This window comes from Paramormyrops kingsleyae, chromosome 24 (assembly GCF_048594095.1).
Source record: "Paramormyrops kingsleyae isolate MSU_618 chromosome 24, PKINGS_0.4, whole genome shotgun sequence".
In the NCBI taxonomy this organism is placed as follows: domain Eukaryota; kingdom Metazoa; phylum Chordata; class Actinopteri; order Osteoglossiformes; family Mormyridae; genus Paramormyrops; species Paramormyrops kingsleyae.
In genome coordinates, this window is record NC_132820.1 from 1605264 (window position 1) to 1631376 (window position 26113).

Sequence of the window (26113 nt, forward strand, 5' to 3'; positions counted from 1 at the left end):
AACAAGTCTGACAGCCTAGGGAGATGTTGATACCCAAGTACCTGATTTTTCCAGTGTGAAATGGACCATCCTGATCAGCAGAATCCCAGGTATTTTCAGACAGTGAGAATATTGTGGGTTTTTCCAGTCTATTGTGTAGTTTGATAGTTTTGAAAAGGTATTAATAAAATTTAAATTTCATATATTGAGGGTTGAGGGTTTTGTAAAAACAGCAAGATATCATCTGCATAGAGACTAATTTTGTGTTGAGTTATCGGTATGAATTTCATTTATTTCAATGTTCTGTCGTATTGCTGCCGCAAGTGGTTCTATGAAGATGGCAAACACTGAAGTAGAGAGTGGGCAGGCAGGCCTTCTTCCCCGTCGGAGTGTGAATGCAGGTGATGTGATCCCATCTGTGACCACTGTAGCTTTGGGTGAGGTGTACAGTATTTTAACTCAGTGGGTGAACGACTCTCCGAAGCCAAATCTATGGAATGTATTAAAGAGAAACGTCCACCTGACTGTCAGATGCCTTTTCTGCATCTAATGATGTAATTATGGTTTTAGTATGGGTATGCTGAGCAATATTGACTAAATTAAATAATCTACGGATGTTGTCTGAGGCATGTCTTGTCTTGATGAAGTCTGTCTGATCAGGATAGATTATAGTAGGAATGACTGTCTCTAACTGAGTGGCGAGAGCTTTTGTAATGATTTTCAAGTCTGTATTCATTAGTGAGAGTGACCAGTAACTGGAGGGCTGTGTTGGGTCTTTATCAGGTCTCAATAACACTGTAATGGCTGGTAACTGGAGGGCTGTGTTGGGTCTTTATCAGGTGTCAATAACATTGTAATGGCCAGTAACTGGAGGGCTGTGTTGGGTCTTTATCAGGTGTCAATAACACTGTAATGGCCGGTAACTGGAGGGCTGTGTTGGGTCTTTATCAGGTCTCAATAACACTGTAATGGCCAGTAACTGGAGGGCTGTGTTGGGTCTTTATCAGGTGTCAATAACACTGTAATGGCCAGTAACTGTAGGGCTGTGTTGGGTCTTTATCAGGTCTCAATAACACTGTAATGGTCGGTAACTGGAGGGCTGTGTTGGGTCTTTATCAGTTTTCAATAACACTGTGATGGAATTTGTGATGTATGTTTAATTTCTCTATCTGTCTATTGAAGACTGGAGATAATACATCCCAAACATTTTTATAGATTTCTGCAGGGTAACCATCCGGTCTGGGCGATTTGTTGTTAGGCATTTGGTTGGGAACCTTATGGAGTTCTTCTGATGTTAATGGTGCAATGGGTATCTACGATTTCATTGGTTAATATGGGTAAGTCTAGATTATTTAAAAATGATTCTATATCAACTGGATCTGGTTCTTGTTCTGAGGAGTATAGGTTCTTATAAAATGTTTGGAAGGTGTTTACTTTCGTGTGAATATTGAGATATTGATTAGAGGAGTCACATTTACTTAGAAGTAACACTTGTATTGGTGAGGTGATCTTATTTATCTGAGAGTTTTTATCCATCTCTCTGCAGGCTGTCAGGCTGTAGAGTCACAGAAGAAGGCTGTTCTTCCCTGGCTTCAGCTCTGAGGTCAAACCCCTCACACCTGAGAGAGCTGGATCTGAGCTACAATCACCCAGGAGACTCAGGAGTGAAGCTGCTCTCTGCTGTACTGGAGGATCCCAGCTGTAAACTGGAGAAGCTGAAGTGAGTACAGAGTGTGTGTCTGACACGCTACAGATACTTATGCATGTATGTGGAGAAGAGGCACCAATAAATAAATGGATACAGCAGTACTATGACATTCTGCTTCTCCTATAGTGTGGACCACAGTGGAGAGTGCAGGACCAGACCAGGCTTACAGAAATGTAAGTGTGTTTGCAGGTTTTTATTAATAATACCATTAATACTATGTTATGGTTGTATTCACACAGTTGTTGTATTGAGTGTGTTTTCTGCACTGTATGTAGATGGATTTCCATGTTTGTGTTTAGGTGAGTTTCTGTGTGCGTCATTTTAGACAACATCCAAATGAGAAAAACAAAACATCAAAATGATTACCAAAAACATTATTAATTCATTAATTCATACATACTTTATAACTGTTCATATTATCTTCGTGTTGGTGAGGGAGCGTAATATGGTTAAAATATATTCTGATGTAGTTGTACATCTTTAATTTCACAAAAAAAGAATCCTTTGCATTTGTTCTTTTTGCACATGCCGTGAGTGTATGTGTTTCCTGTGTGAGATTCGTTAGTATTGTCCTAAGACGGCACCCATAAGCAGTGATACCAGACTCTCTCCTCCAGTGTGAGATGCGAATTTGCATTTTTACAGGGTGGTTCTGGAACATCCTTAATATTCATGAGAGAATATTCCTGATTGGCCAGGGAATGCCTTAGACCAGGGGTGCCCAAATCCAGTCCCGGAGGGCCAGAGCCATGCACATTTTTGGGTTTCCCCTCATTTAACACACTTGATTCAACTCCTTGTGCTAATTACCATACAGCTCTTGACCTGAATCCCTTATGGTGGAACAGGGAAAGAACTAAGCTACACAGGGCTCCGCCCCCCCAGGACTGGATTTGGGCACCCCTGCCTTAGACAGAAAAAAACAGGCGGCACATATCGATGTTAACTGACCAATCAGGTAGTGCTCTTCTCATAAATATTAATGAGCCAGCCAATCATGTAAGGCTTCTTATGAATTTTAATAAGATTTCACGAACCACAGTGCTAAAAGAAATTTGTGCCCGGGACACACTGGATGTGCGGCGAAAAATATAATTTAACAGATTAGAGCGGCCACGTGCCTGGTCATAATTTCGGGGCCAACGCCTCGCGGCAGCGGCATCGCATCTAGAGTCACTCGCGCGGTAAGCGGTTCTCTACGGAAGCGTATTGCATTCGTCTGAAAAACAATCAATTCTGTTTTTTCCGAATTAATGAAATAACTATCCTGTTTTTCTGAGTAATTTTTGTCTGTTTTTCATGTTGCACGATCTGTGTAGTTTAATCCGCTTTTATTGATGGTTTGTAGACGGTATTATCATTAGTTTGCCGACTTTGCGCGGCACCTATTCCGCCCCGCTTGACACCGCAGTGTTTCTCCCGGATCAGTAGATACAGTATGACACGCTACACGGAAATAAGCCGATGCATGTGAAATGCATTCAGAGCGTCTTTGCTGTGACTAAAGACCATGTCAGACAATCGCTGCAAATACTGGATCCTCATGGAGCGTAACTCCGGAACAGGTGTTGTGCCCTAATCTGCCCCCCTGCCACGGATTGCCTCCCCTGACGTCATCGCTCCATTTAAAGGCAAAGTCGCTTTTCCAGTGCAGCAGAAGCGAACGCTCGCTGTAAATTCATTTTCTTGCATTAAACCGACTGAAAAAACTCAAATTAGTTGTTTATTATGCCTTTTTACATTAGAACCTTAAGTTATCATTCACAACCTCCTGTAATTTGTGACAAATGTGACGGTAACTTTTTCATTAAAACGCTACAGTAATGCTTTTCCTCTCGACAATGCTCGTCTGTGCAAATACAGTCGCTTTCAATCGCAAAAAGGGACTGATTTAGTTGAAAGATATTTTTGACACTTTGTTGAATCCATTCTGCTGAAATTTTTCTTCTATTCTGTCGTCGTATAATATAACACGGCGTTTAACTTAATACTCAGCACCGTCACCCCTGGAAATGGTCTAACATCGATCCACAGAACAAAAGTAATCAAAAGTCACCAAAATTTCACCACTCACTCTAAACCCCGTGTGTACATTACAGCTAACAAGACGTATTGCAAATCGTCCATCCATAAGGAAAAGGGGGGGGGGGCATTTTATAGCAGGCCACCTTGCCACAGAATGCCCCCCCTGTCTAACTCTGGCTGGGAAACTGCTACATGCACCAAACTTGCACCAGTCACTCATTGTTACGACCCTAGTCTAGGGTTTAGGGTGTAACAGAGGAAGGGAATGGGGAAAGGGGAACGAGGGGAACACAGGGTGTGGTGTACAAGGGAACACACGTGGACAAAGGGTATATTTTTATAGCTTTTTATATTTTTTATTCACGCAGGACAGACACAGAACAAATGGTCTAGGTGCGGAAAGACTCAGGAGTGATTATCGCCAAAATAAGAAACAAAAACCCACTTATCCAACACAACCCAATTCTAACTTAACTAAGTGTAAAACCAAACAACAAGTGATACTCCTTACTCCCTATCCAAAAACAGTCACAAAAACTTCCAAACAAAACCGGCAACCACTCCCTAAGCACCAAACAATCACACAAAACATACACACAGCAAAGCGTCAATGTTTGAGGGGCGCGCGAAGACATAAACCAAAAAACAAGCAAAAGATCGATAACCAGAAAAGCAAGCAAAACCGGGCGAAAGTACAAAAAGGGGTAAGGCAAAGAATCGTAAGTCAAGGAAATCAAAAGTCATACACAAATATCCAAACCAAGAAAGCAATCCAACAATAATCAAGTAATGAGCTAAGCTAGCGAAGTGTCTCTCTGTCCGGCTCTTATCCCTCTCTGGACGGAAGTGACGGGGTCGAGTAGGAATCGAAGGCGGGGCCCGGAGGTGGGGGTGGAGCCAGGGCAGGTCTAGCGGGCACGGTCGTGGGCGGAGTTCGGACGTGGAGGCGGGGTAAAAACAACGGCACGTAACACCCCCCCCCATAAGTGTGAACCTCGTAGGGTTCATAATTTCTAACACAATTACACATTACATATTCACATTACAAATTTAACAGGAACGTGAGAGGGCATCCGCCACCAGGTTGCTGGCTCCTTTTTTGTGGAGAATCTGCAAATTGAAAGCCTGTATAATCAAAGACCAGCGCATGAGACGTTGGTTGTTATTCCGCATCCTATTCAGAAACAGCAGGGGGTTGTGGTCTGTGAACACGACCACTGGCTGAACACTGTCACCTACGTATACTTCGAACTGCTGTAGGGCAAGTAATAACGCAAGGGCTTCCTTCTCGATAGTGCTATATGCCAATTGGTGTTTGACAAATTTCTTCGACCAATAGCAGACAGGGTGGTCCAGACCTGCATCATTCTCCTGGAGAAGGACGGCGCCGGCACCGGTACCACTGGCATCAACTTCTAACTTGAAAGGTTTACCGAAGTCAGGGGTAGCTAATACAGGGGAACTGGAGAGTAACGATTTTACTGCGTCAAAAGCCGACTGACACTCAGCAGACCAAATCATTTGGGCGTCCTTACGAAGTAAGTTAGTGAGGGGCAACACAATATCGGAGAAATTTCCGCAAAAGCAACGATAATAGCCTGCCATGCCTAGGAAGCGATGAAGGTCCTTTCTAGTTCTGGAAATAGGGAAAGATGTTATAGCCTGGTCCTTGGCGTCGACAGGCTTCACTGTTCCGCGTCCCACTAGCTTACCAAGGTACGTAACCGTGCCCTGACCGAACTCACATTTCTCCAGATTTAATACTAAGGAAGCATCCCTGAGCCTAATAAACACTTGTTCCAACGTTGCCAAATGATGCTCCCACGAATCAGAGTACACGACTACGTCATCTAAGTATGCTTCACAATTTTGCACATCTCCCAGAACTCTAGTCATAAGTCGTTGGAACGTAGCCGGGGCATTTCGCAATCCGAATGACATAACTGTGTACTGCATGAAGGGGTCTGGGGTGACGAATGCAGAAATTTCCGAAGCACGAGGGGTCAATGGAACCTGCCAGTAACCTTTCAGGAGGTCGAGTTTTGTGACAAATTTGGCGGAACCAATGCGGTCTACACAGTCTTCCATTCGGGGAAGGGGAAAAGCGTCTGGTTTGGTATCAGCATTCACTCTTCGATAATCTGTACAAAAACGGAACGTACCGTCAGGTTTTGGAACAAGCAAACAAGGGGAACTCCACGGGCTAGAACTAGGGATAGCGAAACCAGTTTCCAATAGGTAATCCGTCTCTTTCTGTAGTTGCTCCCGCTTCCTAGGACTAACAAGATAGGGGTGTTGCTTAATGGGGACATGATCTCCCACGTCAATGTCGTGAACCAAAACAGGGGTCTGCGAAGGGGTGTCGGAGAATAGTGAGGGGAATCTACGTATTAGGGCTTGGATATCTGACTTGGCGGCGCGGGGCAAATGATCAAGCCTTTCCGTAAGGTTTTCAAGGGCTTCCAAATTGGGCAAACGAACACAGGGCAAACAATTCCGGTCAAGATGTAAACCATCGGTTTCCGGCGAGTAGTCTCGCACCGGCACATTAACGAGGGCAGAGGGGAGCACAACAGGAGCGGACGAAGGGACAGAGACTGTGCGATCAACATACGATTTTAACATGTTTACATGACACAATCGGGTTTTTCGCTTTCGATCTGGGGTTTCGATGACATAATTGAGAGGACTAAGCTTTTCCTTTATTTTATAAGGACCTGAGAAACGCGCTTGTAAAGACGAACCAGGCAGGGGTAAAAGGACTAACACTCGATCTCCCTCCTGGAAAGTACGCTCTCTGGCTTTCACATCGAACCGAGCCTTCATCTTCTTTTGTGATGACCATAGCGAACGCTTGGCCAGTTCCTGAGCCGCACTAAGGCGTTCACGTAACGACTTAGCAAACATCGATACGTTCCTAATCTGAGGGGATGGATCAGGGGACAACCACTGTTCTTGGAGGACCTTTAAAGGTCCGCGCACGGTGTGTCCAAAAACGAGCTCAGCTGGGCTGAACCCGGTGGATTCCTGTATGGTATCTCGAATGGCAAACAGAAGTAGAGGGATTCCCTCGTCCCAATCCCTTCCGGCCTCTAAACAAAAGGTCCGTAGCATTGTTTTAAATGACTGGTGAAACCGCTCAAGAGCACCCTGAGACTCCGGGTGATAGGCACTGGAGACCCGGTGTCGAACATTCAATTCCTGCAACACTTGGGAAAATAACAGGGACGTGAAATTTGAACCCTGGTCAGACTGCATGTACTTCGGTAAACCGAAAGTGGTACAAAACTTAATTAGAGCTCGTACCACTCCTTTGGTACGTAAACTCCGAATAGGTATCGCCTCCGGGTAACGAGTAGCGGCACACATTAGGGTGAAAATATAATTATTCCCAGAGCGAGTTTTAGGCAAGGGACCCACACAATCGATGATAACTGGTTCAAATGGTTCCCCGATAGCTGGGACAGGACGCAAGGGCACAGGGGGAATTACCTGATTTGGCTTCCCTTCCAGCTGACAAATGTGACACGAGCGGCAGTATTTCTTAACCTCCAAATATATACCAGGCCAATAGAAGTACTTTAGTACACGAGCGAACGTCTTTCTAATGCCTAAGTGTCCAGAACACGGGTGGTTATGAGCCAAAGCTAGTACCTGGTCTCTATGGGTACACGGAACTACTATCTGAAATAGTATAGCCCAATCCATAGGAGTCTTAGGAGGAGTCCACTTCCGCATCAACAGACCACGATCAACAAAGTACGCCACTGAATGGTTTGCTAAGGTCGCTTTTTCTACGGCTAAATCAAAACACTCCGTCAGAGACGGGTCAGCTCCCTGAGCTGCGACCAGATCCTTTCGAGTACATATATCATCTATAACTTGAGGTAAAGCTGGTTCTTTCCCAAGTGGGGGACTAGCACACGGGGGCAGAATAGGTACATCTCGATCAGCCATGAAGGAATCAGCCAGGTCAATGTCTGCGAATTGCCGAGCTTGGGCACGAGTAAGGACACAAGCGGGAAATGCATCAGGGAAATCATTTTCTAAGTTGTCAGAGCCACTCTCGGGTTCTGACGCTACCTCAGGTAGAGGAACTACCTTACCTCCCGCAATGTCATTCCCCAAAATAAAAGATACACCCGAAACAGGAAGTCGAGGTCGAACAGCAACTTTCACAACACCCGAAAAATCATTGGTTTCTAGATGAACCCGGTGGAGAGGCACTCTCATTGTTCCTAACTCGATACCTTGAACTAGTACGTCATAACCAGCATAGGAAGGAGGCTGGAAGGAGGGTTCCACAGAGTTAGGTGATATCGGAGCATCAGAGACGGGAACACAATCTGTCACAAGTACCTTTTTCACATTTAAACGAGTGTTCTTGCGTTGTAACGCAGGACAAACTGAAATGAGGTGACCAATTTCATGGCAATAATAACAACTACGGGTTTCCGTAGACGAGGTTACCGGAGTAGTCTTTTCCGATATCGGTCTAGTACTAAGTTTGCGTGGCAAAGGGGTAGGGGCAAACACAGTACGGTGCGTCAGTACAAACTCATCAGCCAAGGTAGCAGCTTCAACGAGAGTCGTAACTTTCTGTTCATTCAAGTAGACGACTACACGGTCGGGTACACAATTCTTAAACTCCTCCAATAAAATCAGTTCCTTTAGCTGATTAAAGTCAGTCACACTGCTAGCAGTACACCATTTATCTAGCAATATGGCCTTTTCTGGAGCGAATTCCCTGTGGGTTTGCGTAGCGGATTTACAAAGCTTCCTGAAATTCTGCCGATAGGCTTCAGGCACTAACTCGTAAGCTCTCAAAACTGTAGCCTTCGCAATGTCATAATCAAGACTTTGCTCCAGACCAATGGCTGAACAGACCTCTTGAGCCTTCCCCACTAGTTTGCATTGCAGCAGCAACGACCAAAGATGCCGGGGCCAATTCAAGGTGGTCGCGATGCGCTCGAAGATGGGGAAGTAAGCGTCTACCTCATTTTCCCTAAAAATGGGCACAAGTCCAATGTGATGGCTTACATCAAAGCTAATAGGTTCCCTCTCAGGAGGTCGAGTAGAAACCGGGGGAGATGGAGCATTAGGACGCACACTCTCGTCCAGTGAGCCTACACAGGCACGAGCGGTGGAGCGGTCGGCATCAAGGGGCGAGCTTACCTTACGAGGGTGAGGAACAGGCGGTGTTGGACCTGCCCTCGCCCTTTTCATGTTAGCATCCCGTTCCGCCTCCAACTCCAAAGCCCTAATGCGTAAGAGCTGGGCTTGGCAATCCTGCTTCTTAATCTCCAATTCGGTTTCTCGTAGCCGAATTGTGAGGAGAATCTCCTCCTTAGTCAAGCCGGGACCTCCGGGATCCATGTGAGACCCAGGCACCGGGCCTTCTGCTTCCGCCGACGCAGGAGACCGGGGCGGGCAAGGTGCAACACCCGAAAGATCACCAGGCTCGGGTAGAATACCCTGCATGACTAACTCGTCGTACAGGACCTGCTTAATTTCCTGCTTCGACGCACAGATCGGAATCCCCACGTTGAAAAACCCCGCAATGGCTACTAGGTCAGCTTTCCTGCAAGTTTCAAAGCGCTCCTGCGTGGGGTTCAGGGTAAACTCAAGCAAGTCAAAGGTAGCCATCCTGCAATCCCAAGTACACCAGGAGAATCCTGGGCCGGACAATATCCCGGATAGTCTAGGGTTTAGGGTGTAACAGAGGAAGGGAATGGGGAAAGGGGAACGAGGGGAACACAGGGTGTGGTGTACAAGGGAACACACGTGGACAAAGGGTATATTTTTATAGCTTTTTATATTTTTTATTCACGTAGGACAGACACAGAACAAATGGTCTAGGTGCGGAAAGACTCAGGAGTGATTATCGCCAAAATAAGAAACAAAAACCCACTTATCCAACACAACCCAATTCTAACTTAACTAAGTGTAAAACCAAACAACAAGTGATACTCCTTACTCCCTATCCAAAAACAGTCACAAAAACTTCCAAACAAAACCGGCAACCACTCCCTAAGCACCAAACAATCACACAAAACATACACACAGCAAAGCGTCAATGTTTGAGGGGCGCGTGAAGACGTAAACCAAAAAACAAGCAAAAGATCGATAACCAGAAAAGTAAGCAAAACCGGGCGAAAGTACAAAAAGGGGTAAGGCAAAGAATCGTAAGTGAAGGAAATCAAAAGTCATACACAAATATCCAAACCAAGAAAGCAATCCAACAATAATCAAGTAATGAGCTAAGCTAGCGAAGTGTCTCTCTGTCCGGCTCTTATCCCTCTCTGGACGGAAGTGACGGGGTCGAGTAGGAATCGAAGGCGGGGCCCGGAGGTGGGGGTGGAGCCAGGGCAGGTCTAGCGGGCACGGTCGTGGGCGGAGTTCGGACGTGGAGGCGGGGTAAAAACAACGGCACGTAACACTCATATTTACCCCTTATTTATGCTGTATGAATTACTTTGGGCTGGGCCATAAGGCTGAGATTCTAGCTGGGGGGCATTTTATAGCAGGCCACCCTGCCACAGAATGCCCCCCCTATCTAACTCTGGCTGGGAAACTGCTACATGCACCAAACTTGCACCAGTCACTAATATATATCCCTTATTTATGCTGTATGAATTACTTTGGGCTGGGCCATAAGGAAAATATTCTAGCTGGGGGGGCATTTTATAGCAGGCCACCCTGCCACAGAATGCCCCCCCTATCTAACTCTGGCTGGGAAAATGCTACATGCACCAAACTTGCACCAGTTACTCATATATATCCCTTATATATGCTGTATGAATTACTTTGGGCTGGGCCATAAGGAAAATATTCTAGCTGGGGGGGCATTTTATAGCAGGCCACCTTGCCACAGAATGCCCCCCCCCTGTCTAACTCTGGCTGGGAAACTGCTACATGCACCAAACTTGCACCAGTCACTCATATTTACCCCTTATTTATGCTGTATGAATTACTTTGGGCTGGGCCATAAGGCTGAGATTCTAGCTGGGGGGCATTTTATAGCAGGCCACCCTGCCACAGAATGCCCCCCCCTATCTAACTCTGGCTGGGAAACTGCTACATGCACCAAACTTGCACCAGTCACTAATATATATCCCTTATTTATGCTGTATGAATTACTTTGGGCTGGGCCATAAGGAAAATATTCTAGCTGGGGGGGCATTTTATAGCAGGCCACCTTGCCACAGAATGCCCCCCCTGTCTAACTCTGGCTGGGAAAGTGCTACATGCACCAAACTTGCACCAGTGACTAATATATATCCCTTATTTATGCTGTATGAATTACTTTGGGCTGGGATGTAAAGAAAGTTTCAACTCTGATTAGGACTGTAAGATATGTAAAAATAGGAAAAAAAAAAGAATTTCATAAACTTTCTCAATAACTCTGTTTTTAATCAATAAGAATACAATTAACAGTAATGACAAAGAAAGAAAGAAAGAAAAAGAGACTGGATATAGCCACCACCCTCCTCCAGGAACCTGGTCTAAACATGTGGACATTGTTTACAGGAAGGGCTAGAGCCGTCTCTATTTTCTGAGACGGCTAAGGTCCTTCAACATCTGCTGGACGATGCTGCGGATGTTCTACGAGTCTGTGGTGGTCAGTGCCATCATGTATGCTGTTGTCTGCTGGGGCAGCGGCCTGAGGGTCATGGACATTAACAGACTCAACAAGATGGTAAATGGTAAATTAAGAAGGACAGCCAAGTTGTGGTAGTGGAACTGGACTCTTTCAATAAGGTGTTGGAGAGGAGAACATTGTTCAAACTAAGGACATTACTGAACTTTCCTTCACACCTGCTCCACTATATGCTGAGCAGCCACAGGAGCTCATTCAGCAACAGGCTAAAACTTCCATGCTGCACAACTGAGAGACACAGGAAATCATTCCTGCCGGTCACAATAAAACTGTTTAACTCACATATCTGATGACTCAAACCACAAACCTAAGCACAATCACCTTAAATAACCATGTACACTGTGTATATGTTTGCTGTAACAACCCAGGTACTATGCAAATCATGTTTAATATATGCCAATGTTAATATAATTGCTGCTATAGGTTTTATTTTTATTGGTTATTTTATTATTTTATTTATTCTAGGGTTTAGGGTGTAACAGAGGAAGGGAATGGGGAAAGGGGAACGAGGGGAACACAGGGTGTGGTGTACAAGGGAACACACGTGGACAAAGGGTATATTTTTATAGCTTTTTATATTTTTTATTCACGTAGGACAGACACAGAACAAATGGTCTATCTTATTTTTATTGGTTATTTTATTATTTTAATTTTATTACTTTATTGTTCTATAGTTCTATCTAAATCTCTTCTATCGTCTGTACAGAAATTTCCTAAATCTTTTATTTTCAGCAGGAGTTTGTTTTTGTAATGTAAGAGAAAGTAGCAAGCCAATTCTGTAATTCTGATTCTTTTTTGATGGTCATAGATAATCCCTTTATGTTTAAATCAGACATGAATTAAAAAGAACTAACGTAATTAAATGTAGCATTTTAAGATCATATGTAGAAATAATATTTAAGAAACATTTGTTAGTATTCAATGTTTATAAAATAATTCTAGGTTAATATTCAACCTCTTTTTGTTTTTGCAGACAATCTCAGCAATGTGTGTTACTATTGTGGTAGTGTTTAAATTATAAATTCGAGGGACGCTTGTTGCATGTCATCTCACCCCTCTCTCTTCCTACCATTTGCTGTCACTCTCCACTTTCCTTTGTGTAATAATGCAATTAAAACACACATAAATATGTATGTTTGTGTGTGTGTGTGTGTGTGTGTGTGTGTAAGCGAGAGAGAGAGAGAATGTATATAAAAATTGTTTTGATAAATCAGATTACACTCTGCAATGCAGGCTTGGTGTTAACATTAGTCTAGCTGTGTTCAGCATCCTTCAGTGGAGAAGGACTACTTGTGCCCAGTATGCACATGAATACTGGCCAGCCACTAGGCAGTAGGGTGCAATGCATGCATCCCCCATGGCGAATCTCGTGCCTCCCCACTCGTGAAGATCATGTAAAAAAATTACGTAATTTAATAATTATTGCACATAATGTTGTGTTCATTTGATTTAATTTAATTTGATTTGACTTCATTTAACCCTCTCAAGGCAGGCGTTGCTGATTTGCAACAGTTAAAAACTAACTACCTTATTACCCCACATACATATTTTATGAGTTTTTTTTACTCAGAAGTACCACTGCAGGACTTTGTCCTGTCCTGTTACTAAAACTTAATTTGAGCCTGAAAGGGTTAATTTGATTACATTTTTTTTTTATTTGTGTTAATTTAATAATTGCTCCACATAATTTTATTTATTACGAATGTCATATTTCTTTCTTTCTTTCTTTCTTTGTCATTACTGTTAATTGTATTCTTATTGATTAAAAACAGAGTTATTGAGAAAGTTTATGAAATTCTGTTTTTTTTTCTATTTTTACATATCTTACAGTCCCAATCAGAGTTGAAACTTTCTTTACATCCCAGCCCAAAGTAATTCATACAGCATAAATAAGGGATATATATTAGTCACTGGTGCAAGTTTGGTGCATGTAGCACTTTCCCAGCCAGAGTTAGACAGGGGGGGCATTCTGTGGCAAGGTGGCCTGCTATAAAATGCCCCCCCAGCTAGAATATTTTCCTTATGGCCCAGCCCAAAGTAATTCATACAGCATAAATAAGGGATATATATTAGTGACTGGTGCAAGTTTGGTGCATGTAGCAGTTTCCCAGCCAGAGTTAGACAGAGGGGGCATTCTGTGGCAGGGTGGCCTGCTATAAAATGCCCCCCCAGCTAGAATCTCAGCCTTATGGCCCAGCCCAAAGTAATTCATACAGCATAAATAAGGGGTAAATATGAGTGACTGGTGCAAGTTTGGTGCATGTAGCAGTTTCCCAGCCAGAGTTAGATAGGGGGGGCATTCTGTGGCAGGGTGGCCTGCTATAAAATGCCCCCCCAGCTAGAATCTCAGCCTTATGGCCCAGCCCAAAGTAATTCATACAGCATAAATAAGGGGTAAATATGAGTGACTGGTGCAAGTTTGGTGCATGTAGCAGTTTCCCAGCCAGAGTTAGACAGGGGGGGCATTCTGTGGCATTCCTTATGGATGGACGATTTGCAATACGACTTGTTAGCTGTAATGTGCACACGGGGTTTAGAGTGAGTGGTGAAATTTTGGTGACTTTTGATTACTTTTGTTCTGTGGATCGATGTTAGACCATTTCCAGGCGTGACGGTGCTGAGTATTAAGTTAAACGCCGTGTTATATTATACGACGACAGAATAGAAGAAAAATTTCAGCAGAATGGATTCAATAAAGTCTCAAAAATATCTTTCAACTAAATCAGTCCCTTTTTACGATTGAAAGCGACTGTATTTGCACAGACGAGCATTGCCGAGAGGAAAAGCATTACTGTAGCGTTTTAATGAAAAAGTTACCGTCACATTTGTCACAAATTACAGGAGGTTGTGAATGATAACTTAAGGTTCTAATGTAAAAAGGCATAATAAACAACTAATTTGAGTTTTTTCAGTCGGTTTAAGGCAAGAAAATGAATTTACAGCGAGCGTTCGCTTCTGCTGCACTGGAGAAGCGACTTTGCCTTTAAATGGAGCGATGACGTCAGGGGAGGCAATCCGTGGCAGGGGGGCAGATTAGGGCACAACACCTGTTTCGTCTTCGGAGGCGTTTGTATCAGAATCCAGGTCCAAACCTTTATTAAATATCACTTTAAATATGTAATAATATTACTTATATATTCTGTTATTGACGGTCATTTTCAAAGGTAAATACAGGTAGAAATACAGAGCAGCGAGGCGGCCGGTGTGTCCCGGCTTTAGCGGGTAGAAGGAAGTTCGTCTTTAAAGTAAATACACTGACTTTGAGTATTAATATCTGTTGCCGTTTTGTGGTAAATATGCTTGTGATGAATGTGTCTGATGAATGTCGCTGTTTTGTAATTTTATTTACCTGTAATTAAGTTATTAGTTTAGCTCTCGCCGCATTTTGGCGGCTCTTCCCGCCCGCGTCGCGTGCCGTCCGACATTTCCTGAGCTATTTCATAAACTTCAGTTCCCGCTTCGTTCGGGGAAGCTGTGCTGTTTTTATATTGTACAGAAACATAAAGTACAGGCTGCCTGATGGTATTAATAATTCTCCCTCCTGCCTACAGACTCCTGCCCGCTGACGCTGGACCCCAACACAGCAAACAGACGCCTGTCTCTGTCAGGGGGGAACAGGAAGGTGACACGGGGGGCAGAGCAGCCATATCCTGATCATCCAGAGAGATTTGACGGCTGCACCCAAGTTCTGTGCAGAGAGAGTCTGACTGGCCGCTGTTACTGGGAGGCTGAGTGGGATGGAGATGGAGCCCGGATAGGAGTGACTTATAAAGGGATCGAGAGGAAAGGATGGAGTGACTGTGCACTTGGATACAATGACAAGTCATGGAGTCTGTACTGTTCTCCTTACAGATACTCTGTCCGGCACAATAATAAACAGACTCTCATACCCATAGAGCCCTCAGGCTCCCGCAGAGTAGGAGTGTATCTGGACTGGGGGGCTGGTGCTCTGTCCTTCTACAGAGTCTCCTCTGATGGACTGACCCCCCTGTACAGATTCACCTCCTCATTCACTGAGCTCCTCTATCCAGGGTTTGGGGTTTATAAAAACTCCTCAGTGTCACTGTGATGTGTTGCTGGTTCTCCTGACAAAAGGGTAAAATCTCTGCTTTTTAACCTTTATAATCCTTTTTACTCTGAAATGAACGTTTGACAAAAATAAGTTTTTCTCCCTGAATAAAATGTAACTAAATATAATCCTGATGGGGGGGGGTGGGCTTTTCCCCTCCCCTGTATATGTACATTTTATAAATTAATGTCTATTTACTGTATTTCCTCCCTGTACAATGACAATAAAGGCTTTCTGTTCTGTCCTATTAATGTCCTGCTTCAGTGTCACCGAAAGCATAACTGAGTCACATAATGAAACCACAGTCTGCTGGATTAAATTAAATAAATTCACTTTACTACTAACACAATGAGAGTAAATCAGTGTAAATAATGATCATTTAACTGGAGACATAACAGAAACAAAATACACTGGAAAATATAATTATTTCCTGTTACTGCTCTTGTTCAGTGGATTAAAGTAAACAATATTATTAATTTATGTGATTAATAAAATGTCATTTATTAGATAAATACCCCCCCCCCCCCCCACACTGTAGAAGGTCGCCCCCGTCGGTCAGAAGGGGCAGCTGCCCAGGCACCCTCACCCCCCCAACTGTAAAAAGTCTGGCATTGCCCCCGTCGGACAGAAGGGGCAGGTGCGCAGGTAGCATTACTCCCCCACTGTAAATGGTACCCCCCCACACACGTGCCTGACACAGAGAAATTGATACATAGATAGTCTATCCATTGTCTCTGATCGGCAAAAGCCACTAAATTTACCTACATGCATTATTATTAATAACAGACGTGTAAGAATATCCACAGACATCCATTAAGCAATCCGCCATTGGATCCATTATCTATTGCAGATTCACATTCTATACAGTGAATGTAGTCAGTTATAATGTCTCTCTATCAAGCTGCTGCCATATTTCTGACATCCACTAGACACGTTCATTGCTGACCCACGACTGCACACCGTCACACAGCTCCAACCTCTTCATTAAGTTTGCGGACGACACGACTGTGGTGAGTCTCATTAGCAATAGGGATGAGACCGATTACAGAAGCGAGGTGAGCCGCCTGGCCGCGTGGTGCGGAGTCAACAATCTCTCTCTGAATGTGGAGAAGACGAAGGAGATTGTTGTTGACTTCAGGAGAGCGCACACTCAGCACGCCCCTCTGACCATCAATGGTGCGTCTGTGGAGAGAGTGCGCAGTACCAAGTTCCTGGGTGTACACATCACTGAGGATCTCTCCTGGACAAACAACACCACTGCACTGGCCAAGAAATCACAGCAGCGTCTCTACTTCCTTCGCAAACTGAGAAGAGCAAGAGCACCAGCCCCCATCATGTTCACCTTCTACAGAGGCACCATTGAGAGCATCCTGACGAGCTGCATCACTGTGTGGTTTGGAGCCTGCAAGGCATCCTGCCATAAAACCCTCCAACGCATAGTGAGAGCAGCTGAGAGGATCACTGGTGTCCCTCTCCCCTCCCTCCAGGCCATCTACAGTACCCGTCTCACCAAGAAAGCTCTCTGCATAGCAGCCGATCCCACCCACCCAATGCAAAGCGTCTTCAGCCTGCTGCCATCAGGGAGGAGACTGCGGTGTCTCCAGGCCTGGACCAGCAGACTGAAGGACAGTTTCATCCATCAGGCTGTTAGGAAGCTCAACTCTCTCCCGGCTCTGCCCCCACTCCCCTCACTCCCCCCTTCTGCCCCACGGACTTTCTGAAACTCTGATATACACACTCTCACACACACACACACTCACTGACCTGCACCAGGCACTTTGTGTCGTTAAAATATGGGGGGCAGAGCAGCCATATCCTGATCATCCAGAGAGATTTGACAGCTGTACCCAAGTTCTGTGCAGAGAGAGTCTGACTGGCCGCTGTTACTGGGAGGCTGAGTGGGATGGAGATGGAGCCCTGATAGGAGTGACTTGTAAAGGGATCAGGAGGAAAGGAGGGAGTGACTGTCTGCTTGGATACAATGACAAGTCATGGAGTCTGAGCTGTTATCCTGACAGATACTCTGTCTGTCACAATAATAAACAGACTCTCATACCCATAGAGCCCTCAGGCTCCCGCAGAGTAGGAGTGTATCTGGACTGGGGGGCTGGTGCTCTGTCCTTCTACAGAGTCTCCTCTGATGGACTGACCCCCCTGTACAGATTCACCTCCTCATTCACTGAGCTCCTCTATCCAGGGTTTGGGGTTTATAAAAACTCCTCAGTGTCACTGTGACATGTTGCTGGTTCTCCTGGCAAAAAGGTAAAATCTCTGCTTTTTAACCTTTATATTTCCTTTTTACTTTAATGTATGTTTGACAAAAATAAGTTTTTCTCCCTGAATAAAATGTAACTAAATATAATCCTGATGAGTGGGGGGGGGGGGGCTTTCCCCCTCCCCTGTATATGTACATGTTATATATTTATGTCTATTTACTGTATTTCCTCCCTGTACAATGACAATAAAGGCTTCTGTTCTGTCTTATTAATGTCCTGCTTCATCGTCACCCAAAGCATAACTGAGTCACATAATGAAACCACAGTCTGGTGGATTAAATTAAATAAATTCACTTTACTATTAACACAATGAGAGTAAATCAGTGTAAATGATCATTTAACTGGAGACATAACAGAAACATGTAATTATATCCTGTTACTGCTCTTTTTTTTTGTTAACAATTATTTTATTGTCAATTCAGAATGGTACAGAATACAGTATATTATTTAAGACTAATACCATACCCCCCACCCACCCGGTAGACTTATTCAGTACAGAGGATATACAGGATATTGCAGTGGAGAATGGTACAGAATGTAATACTCGACCACAAGAAAAGTAAAAAACTATACATCAATACAAAGTAAACTGTACGTCAGAGAGAGGTAACAAAAGATTTAACAATATCAAAAGAGGCAGTCCAGGTCTTTAAAGTTTTTGTCTTTGCTCCATGGATGTGGGCTGTAGATAATTCCAAAGCGACAATGTCGAGCAGAGATAAGCCCCACACACGTCTAGACATCAAATGAGGAGGAATCCAGCGACTGACCAACATTTTCTTAGCAGCAGTGAGAGCAGCTAAAAGTAGATTTCTTTGTTGCTGTGACAGAGCCAATCCAGAAAAATTATTTAAAAAAAAAAGATCCAGAGTCAACACCACATCTTTCTCTAACAAGAGTGAAATGTCATGAGCAAGCTGAGACCAGAAACGAGAAAGTGCAGAGCATTCCCAAAAAAAATGTAAATATGTGCCAAGGGCCCTCTGCGGACATAGATTACACTTCGGGGAAGGTGACACATGCATATAAAAACGTTTTAAAGGAGATAGATAGAATCTATGTAGTAATTTCCAGTGAATCATCTGATGATTTGGGTTCTTTGACGATGACGTAATTGTCTCCCAAATTTTATCAGAGAATAAAGTTTGTATGTCACCACTGATATCCTTAGACCAGACAGTTGTTATTGATAATGGTTTGTATGAGTTTTTGGAGAGAAAGGAGTAGATATCCGAAGCAGCAATAACAGAGTTCTCAGTGGGAAGAATAACCTTCCGCAAGGGATGTATAGGAAATTGTGCATTCCAGGGGACTCCATATGCGCGAAGAGCTGATCTAATGCGAAGATACATAAAAAAGGAGGTTCCTGGTAGATTGAAAAGAGCCTTAATATCTTGAAATGACTTCAGGCCTTTATCATCATAGATGTCACCAAAGGAATTTACTTTACATTTGATCCATTGAGGACAGTAAAATGGGGATTTGCCTGATAGAAAATTATAATTATTGAACAGGGGTGAATGACGATGCCACTTCAAATTTGGCTCTATCTTTCTGGTCACTGATCTCCAAGTAGAAATAAAATGTGTTATAATAGGGCCAAAGCGAAGTTTGCATTGTCTAAGTGAGATACCAGAAAAAACCACATACTTTATATTATGAGGAGAAACAAGAGATTCTTCAACAGCCCACCATGAGGTTGACGCATTTGGTTTAAACCAGGCTGACAGAGCATGGAGAGTGAAGGAATCAGCATATAACTTAAAATTAGGAAAGGACCAGCCCCCATCTGATCTGCTACGCTGTAAAGTAGATAGTTTAATTCGTGGGCGTTTACCATTCCAAATATAATGGGATATTGCTGAATTGAGTTTTTTCCAATAGCCAACTGGTGGGGGTAAAGGAATCATGACGGAATAGAAATTAACACGAGGGAGGATGTTCATTTTAACAACAGAAATTCTTGCATGGAAGGAAGTAGGAAGATGCATCCAATTTGCAAGATCTGAGGTGACTCTAGCCAGATTGTTATTCAAATTTTTAGAGGCAATATCCTGTAGAGATGGATAGATATCTACACCTAAGTATTTGAAGGAATGCACCACTGGAACAACCCCCGAGAAAGTCGTGGACCCAACACAAAAATTTAATGGAAGCAGATATGACTTTGTCCAATTAATTCTGTACCCTGATAGGATTCCAAACTGATTAAATAAATTTAAAACGTGGGGAACTGAAAGAACTGGATTGTCTAAGAAAAGCAATATATCATCTGCAAATAAAGATATGTGATGTACAGTATTCCTAACTGATATAGGAAGTATAAGTTCGGATTGACGTACAGCTTGAGCAAGGGGTTCTAGAGACAAAGCAAAAAGTAAAGGTGAGAGAGGACAACCCTGGCGGGTGCCTCTTCCGATCAGAAATGATTGTGAACTTATCTGACCAGTAAGAATGGTAGCTGAGGGATTAGCATAAAGAATTTTTATCATATTTATAAAATTACGGCTAAAACCTAGGTGGTCTAGCACTGCCCACAAATAGTTCCACTCTAAATGGTCAAATGCTTTCATTGCATCTAAAGAGAGTATAGCAGAGGGAGAAGTCAATTGTCCAGATGAAGAAATTATGTGAAGTAGTCTCCGTAGATTATCTGAAGCAGAGCGAGATTTAATAAACCCTGTTTGATCCCGATTGACAAGCTTAGTCATAAAGCCTTCTAGGCGGCAGGCTAAAACTTTGGCATAAATTTTTACATCTGTACCAATCAAAGACAGAGGGCGGTAACTGGAACATAGAGTAGAATCTTTATCTTTCTTTAAAAGAAGAGATATAATGGCCATGTTCGTATTTTGCGGAAAAGACCCTCGAGCAATCGAATATTGCATCATATCTAGCATAAGGGGCCCCAAATTGGACCAAAAGGTCAAGTAGAACTCAACTGGTATGCCATCTAGGCCTGGAGATTTCCCTTTGTTCATAGCTTGGATTGATGATTCTAATTCAGTAAGAGATAAGGGTCTAGCTAAGAACTCAGAGTCTGATTCTGACAAATGTGGAAGATTAAGAGTAGATAAAAAAGAAGTATAAGATGTGGGTTCACATTTAGAGTTGGGGGTATATAGTTCATGATAGAAGGAAGGAAAAGTGTCGTTTATACTCTTCTGGTCAGTCAGAACCTCACCGGTTTGAGATTTTATCGCTGAAATATTAGCAAATTTCTCATTATTACGTAGTCTTAGAGCCAGTAAATGGCTAGGTCTGCTACCTTGAAAATAATAATATTGTCTAGATCTTTGGATGAGAAATTCAGCCTTGCGTCTATATAACGAATTAAGTTCTTTTCTAAGAGTCTCAATTTTAACTGCCGTACTATCAGAAAAAGTGTGTTGATTTACCTGTTCTAATGATCGAAGGTTGGATTCCATATCAGAAATATTTTTGTGGTGAATTTTCTGGCGAAAGGAAGCGTATGAAATTGAGAAATTCCTTATGAAGCCTTTAGTCGCCTCCCACAGTATCCGTGGGTCATCTACCGAGCCTTTATTGACGTCAATGAAGTCACGTAGTTCACTTCTGAATTGATCACAAAAACATTCATCTTTTAATAAATTAGTATTAAAGCGCCATCTGGGGGCTCGTGAAGGACGCTCAGTAATTGAAAGCTTTAAAAAATTACTGCTGTGGTCTGAAATAGAAATTATAAGGCTTCTCTTAAAAACACTAAATGCAAAAGGGTTTATCAACACACAAAGCGTTCATATTTGTCAAGTTAGGCTAAAATATGAGGCTACAGATGATACGTTAGAGCCGTTTGGGAGCCGAAAGAGCCGGTTCTTCTTTGGGAGCCGTGCCACAAGAGCCGGCTCTCTGAAAAGAGCCGAACTTCCCATTACTAGCTTACTGCCCTGGAGGGAGGCAGCACCAGCCTCCCCGTCCTCCTCCAGCGAAGGGAAAGGATCCGCCCCGCTGTGCCGCCGCACCCACCGCAAGCCCCGGCGTCACAGCTGGACCCGCCCCGCTGCCAGTCCTGCCGCCAACACGGAGCCCCGTCTTCCCTACACATTTAACCCCCGCTCCTGCCTCACCCATCCTTCACCCTGATATCGGCGACAGCCACACCGTGACCCCACCTGCGAACCGGCAGCCAGTGAAAAGGGGGGGCGCTGTGTTAAACACCCAGGCTTCCTATTCCGTACCGCCCCCCCCATCTGTCTCAGTGTCCTTTAAGCGACATTCCTTGCGACATTCCTTGCGACATTCCTCCGCTCCTCCAGGTGCAGCCAGTCAGTTACCGGAGGGCAGGTTCTCCCCCCCCAGGACGAACATTAATCTGTAAATGAAAGTGAAAGATTTAAAGCCAGAGTCGCCACGTCAGTAAGGAACACGAATAAGACGCTGGAAAAGTATATTTTGTATTGCAAGGTAAGATTATAGTCAGTAGATACAATTAATAATAAAATAAGCGTGTTTAACTTGCGGGGTCGGCAGAAAATTTTGATTGGGGGGGCTGTTGCGGGGGGCAGTTATATTTATGGGTGGGGGCGCACCGCACCGTGTCTGTTCTGTGAATCTGCTTATAAAATAAAATAATCCAAATTTAGTTTTTTATTATTTTGATGTGCGGTGGCCGCCCCTTAAATCTGCCCCTGTTTAACACACATGCTGGGATTTAATACTTCTCATTATAATTAGACGTTTAATGTAATTCGATACACTATAAATAATCGCCTGGAGTAAACATTATGGAATAATTCGCTTAACATTCGACAAAGTAACACGTTTATATAGAATGTTTTAATGACTTGAGTTCACCTGAAATGCAGCGCTGCGAACATGGAGCGTGTGACACTACGGGAATAAAGTAGATAAAGATCTGCGGCTGTGTGGCGTTTTCTTAAGAAAAAAACTGGCGATAACTGTTAGCGTGACATTGTTATTATTAATAATAATAATAATAATAATACATTTTATTTATAACGCACTTTTCATTAACAAAATCTCAAAGTGCCACATTAAAAACAACAAAGTTAAAAACATCCATAAAATCTAAAAATATCACAACTATTAAATATGATATCTCAGCTTTCCTAAATAAAAAAGTCTTCAAATTTGCTTTGAAGGAGTCCAGGTTCTGTGTAACTCGCAGCCGGACAGGAAGATGGTTCCACAGCTGTGGGGCAACAGAGCAAAAAGCTCGACCTCCCATAGGACAAAGCTTAGTAGAGGGAACTTGAAGTAGCATGCTACCTGATGATCTGAGGATGTGGTTGGAGGTTTGCAAACTAATCAAATCTTGAAGATATGAAGGTGCCAGACCATAAATACATTTATGGGTTAACAGAAGAATTTTGTACTCGATCCGGGAAGAAATAGGGAGCCAATGAAGTGATTTGAGGATGGGAGTAATATGTTCAAATTTCCTGGACGTTATTCCAGTAACGTCCAGTTCAACGTAAACGTGTTGATTGTTAGATATTGTATTTGTATGTGTCTGTTTACCCTTCATGTTCACAGAGACCCAGTAGGAATCATCTGCTGTGGATCAGCACCAAAATGGAGGAACCTGCTTCTGAAATGACCCCCCCAGTGGGGTATAAGGAGAGAGGAGATGCGTCTGAAATGACCCCCCCTGTGGAGTGTAAATCAAAGGGGCCTGAGAGGTAACAGTGTTACAGGCCACGAGCATGCATGTGTCTGTGGGTCTATAGTCAGGCCATAAGGTAAAAGTAAACAGGGTTCCTAGCTAAGGCTGGGGGGCACATTAATATTTGTAGTTTAATAATAAAATACCTCAGCATTTCCTTTCCTCTGTCCTCCAAAATCAGCCAGTTCGTCTATTTTAGAGGGAACCATCACATCATCCCTCCTACCCTAAATGACCACATACTGTAACGCTATAGAGAACAAATACAGATACAAACAAACTGGGAAAGAGGAACAGCAGCCAAGTCTAGTGACAGAGGCTGTAACAGTGATAACTAAACCTTTCTTACAGGAATATTAACTTTATATTAGACGGTTTATTTCACATTAAAGCTAAAAGTCTGTTTGCATGAAGAGCTTCACGGCTGGTTAAGCAGAAGACTGATCAACTGAAGGTTTAATGTGATGCTGCTCACATTGTATGAATTATATTTATATAATGAGGATTTGTTTCCTCTCTGTCCACAGTGTCCTGATGGAGAGAGCAGGCTCACCTGTACCCAGCTGTGTTTCCTTGAAGAGTGACGGGTCAATGCAGCATCCAATCCACTTCAGAGAGGGACCTTTTCCTACAGATCAAAGGTAAATGTGCATTTAAACAAACACTGTTTAAAATACTCGGACTCTCATTCGAAAAGTATACAGGCACACAGGCTATGAAGAAAATAGCTTTTTAAAGAATTAATTTTTTTAACTTTCACAAATTCTGTCAATGTAAATGTGCATTTAAACAAACACTGTTTAAAACAATCAGACTCTCAGTAAAGCTATGAGGATAAAAGCTTTCAAAGAATGCATCTTTTTTTAACTTTCACAAATCCTATTGTCTTTGAAAATTTAAACAGAAGTTTTGCCGGTGTTCAATATAAACTTCATCTGAGGTAAAAGGATGAGGATTAATGTAAAGACTGACTTCCTGTGATCTGGAACTGGAAGTTAGCTAATTGAAAGATACATTTAAAATTTATATTCTCGGTAGACAGTTGGAAAACAGCAGGCTGACCTGTACAACAGAGCATGTGAGCGGAGTGGAGCGGAGCGTGAGCGAGGAGCGGAGCGGTTTTTTAATTAAGGCTGGAGCGGTCGCTCTGTCTCGCTCCAGTTTCTCTCCGATGCCGCTCACACTACGACTCTGAGGCGTGTCCAAATCTACCCAGAATTCATCTGTATGATTATCAAGACTGTTACAAAAATTGGCCGAGATGAAATTCGCAAAGTATTTCACAAAGGAAACTTATAGGTCATACAACTGTACTATTCTTATCAAACAAATAGATGACAATAATGTAGAGCAAGAACAACATGAACAATGTGGTGAAACTGTTTCAGGGAGTAAAGATTCACTTTGGAATCTAAAAAGATCTTTCTCGGAAACATGAGAGTCTGCTACGCGAACACGCGGAGGCCAGAGTAAACGTGAGCAAGTTTTATATGGTTTTAGCATATCAAGTCTATAAAGTAAATATTTATTATTTAAGTAAATATTCAAATAAATTAGTTTGTCATTCAAAGTAGGTCTAATGGGATTTTTAAAATTCACGTAACGCTGTCAGTGAAATTTTATTTTATAGAAAGAGCAGCAGCAGCAGCATCAACAGAAAAAAAATTGAGGAATATAAAACGTGGATTTTTAGCCTGTATATTCTTTAGGCTATTGAGCCCACTGATTCCTTTATTTTTAAGCCTATTTTTGTGTGGAATGCCATTGCCAAACCTGTCCGATGTTGCCTATATATGTTGTTTAAAAAGAAATATTTTCTGTTCTGAGTGACAGTGTTCCAGATTATTTGTCCCTCTTTTAAATTGGAGCGAGCGTGGAGCGATTTGACTGGAGCGGGAGGAAATTTTAGTGGAGCTGGGAGCGGTGTTGAGCGGAGCGGCGTAGTGCGAATTAGAGCGGAGGAGCGGGCGGAGCCAACAGCCTCGTGAGCGAGGAGCGGAAATTCTCACCGCTCCACTCCGCTCACATGCTCTGCTGTACACTGCTGATATCCATTAAAATGACTGAACAATAAATTGTCTTCTTCTAGGATGGATGTTTCTGATTCAATAAGAAATAAAATAATCCTCATGGATTCATTACATCATGCTCAGAATAAGGCTTCAGTTTGAACGTTTAACAGAAAGGTGCCTGTTAATAGCCAGCTGAGCTGTCTTATGTCATCAGAAAAAAATCGGTAACACTTTATAATACTGTTCCGTAGTTAACAGGTAAATATGCAGGAAGCAATACCCTGTGTAAATAGTTTTAATGGGATGGATGTGTAATCAGTGAAAAGTAATTTGATTTAAAAAATTAAATTCTTCTGATGTTAATATAACGTGCTTCAAATTAAATGTTTAAAATGAACTTATGCTGTTATGTCATGAAGTGTTACATGAATGTTTAAGTGAAACAAATAAGCTATGTTAACATTCATTGTTCTTATTAACCGCTTAAAAAGAACTCAGTAAATGTTTGTGAAAGAAATAGCTTACTCTAACACCACATTCATTACTAATGAGTTACAGTGTGTTTCACTTTAATACTGTTCTTGTTCTTTAGTAACTACTATGGAAGAAGTCAGTAACACCACATTCATTACTAATGAGTTACAATTAGTTTTATTTAGGTCATTAGTAAGACTTCATTCCTTATTTATTGACCTCGATAGAGGCGCAGGGATTGCTGGGATTGCTGCGAGGATTGC

At 42.9% G+C, this 26113-nt stretch overlaps 1 protein-coding gene and 1 long non-coding RNA gene across 3 annotated transcripts in view; both read left to right on the forward strand.

Annotated features, from left to right (window-relative positions):
* The window catches only part of LOC140582249 (NLR family CARD domain-containing protein 3-like), a 136764-nt gene that overhangs the window by 73894 nt on the left and 36757 nt on the right, over nucleotides 1-26113 (forward strand). For both annotated transcript variants that reach the window (XM_072706483.1, XM_072706481.1), the window contains exon 2: nucleotides 23892-24005. In XM_072706483.1, coding sequence (XP_072562584.1) covers nucleotides 23892-24005 — 114 coding nt within the window. The remainder of the gene's footprint in view (nucleotides 1-23891; nucleotides 24006-26113) is intronic.
* LOC111837657 (uncharacterized) lies at nucleotides 1530-15685 on the forward strand. The gene is made up of 3 exons (XR_011985177.1): nucleotides 1530-1699; nucleotides 1814-1860; nucleotides 14924-15685. It is a non-coding gene; the product is annotated as an uncharacterized lncRNA (long non-coding RNA).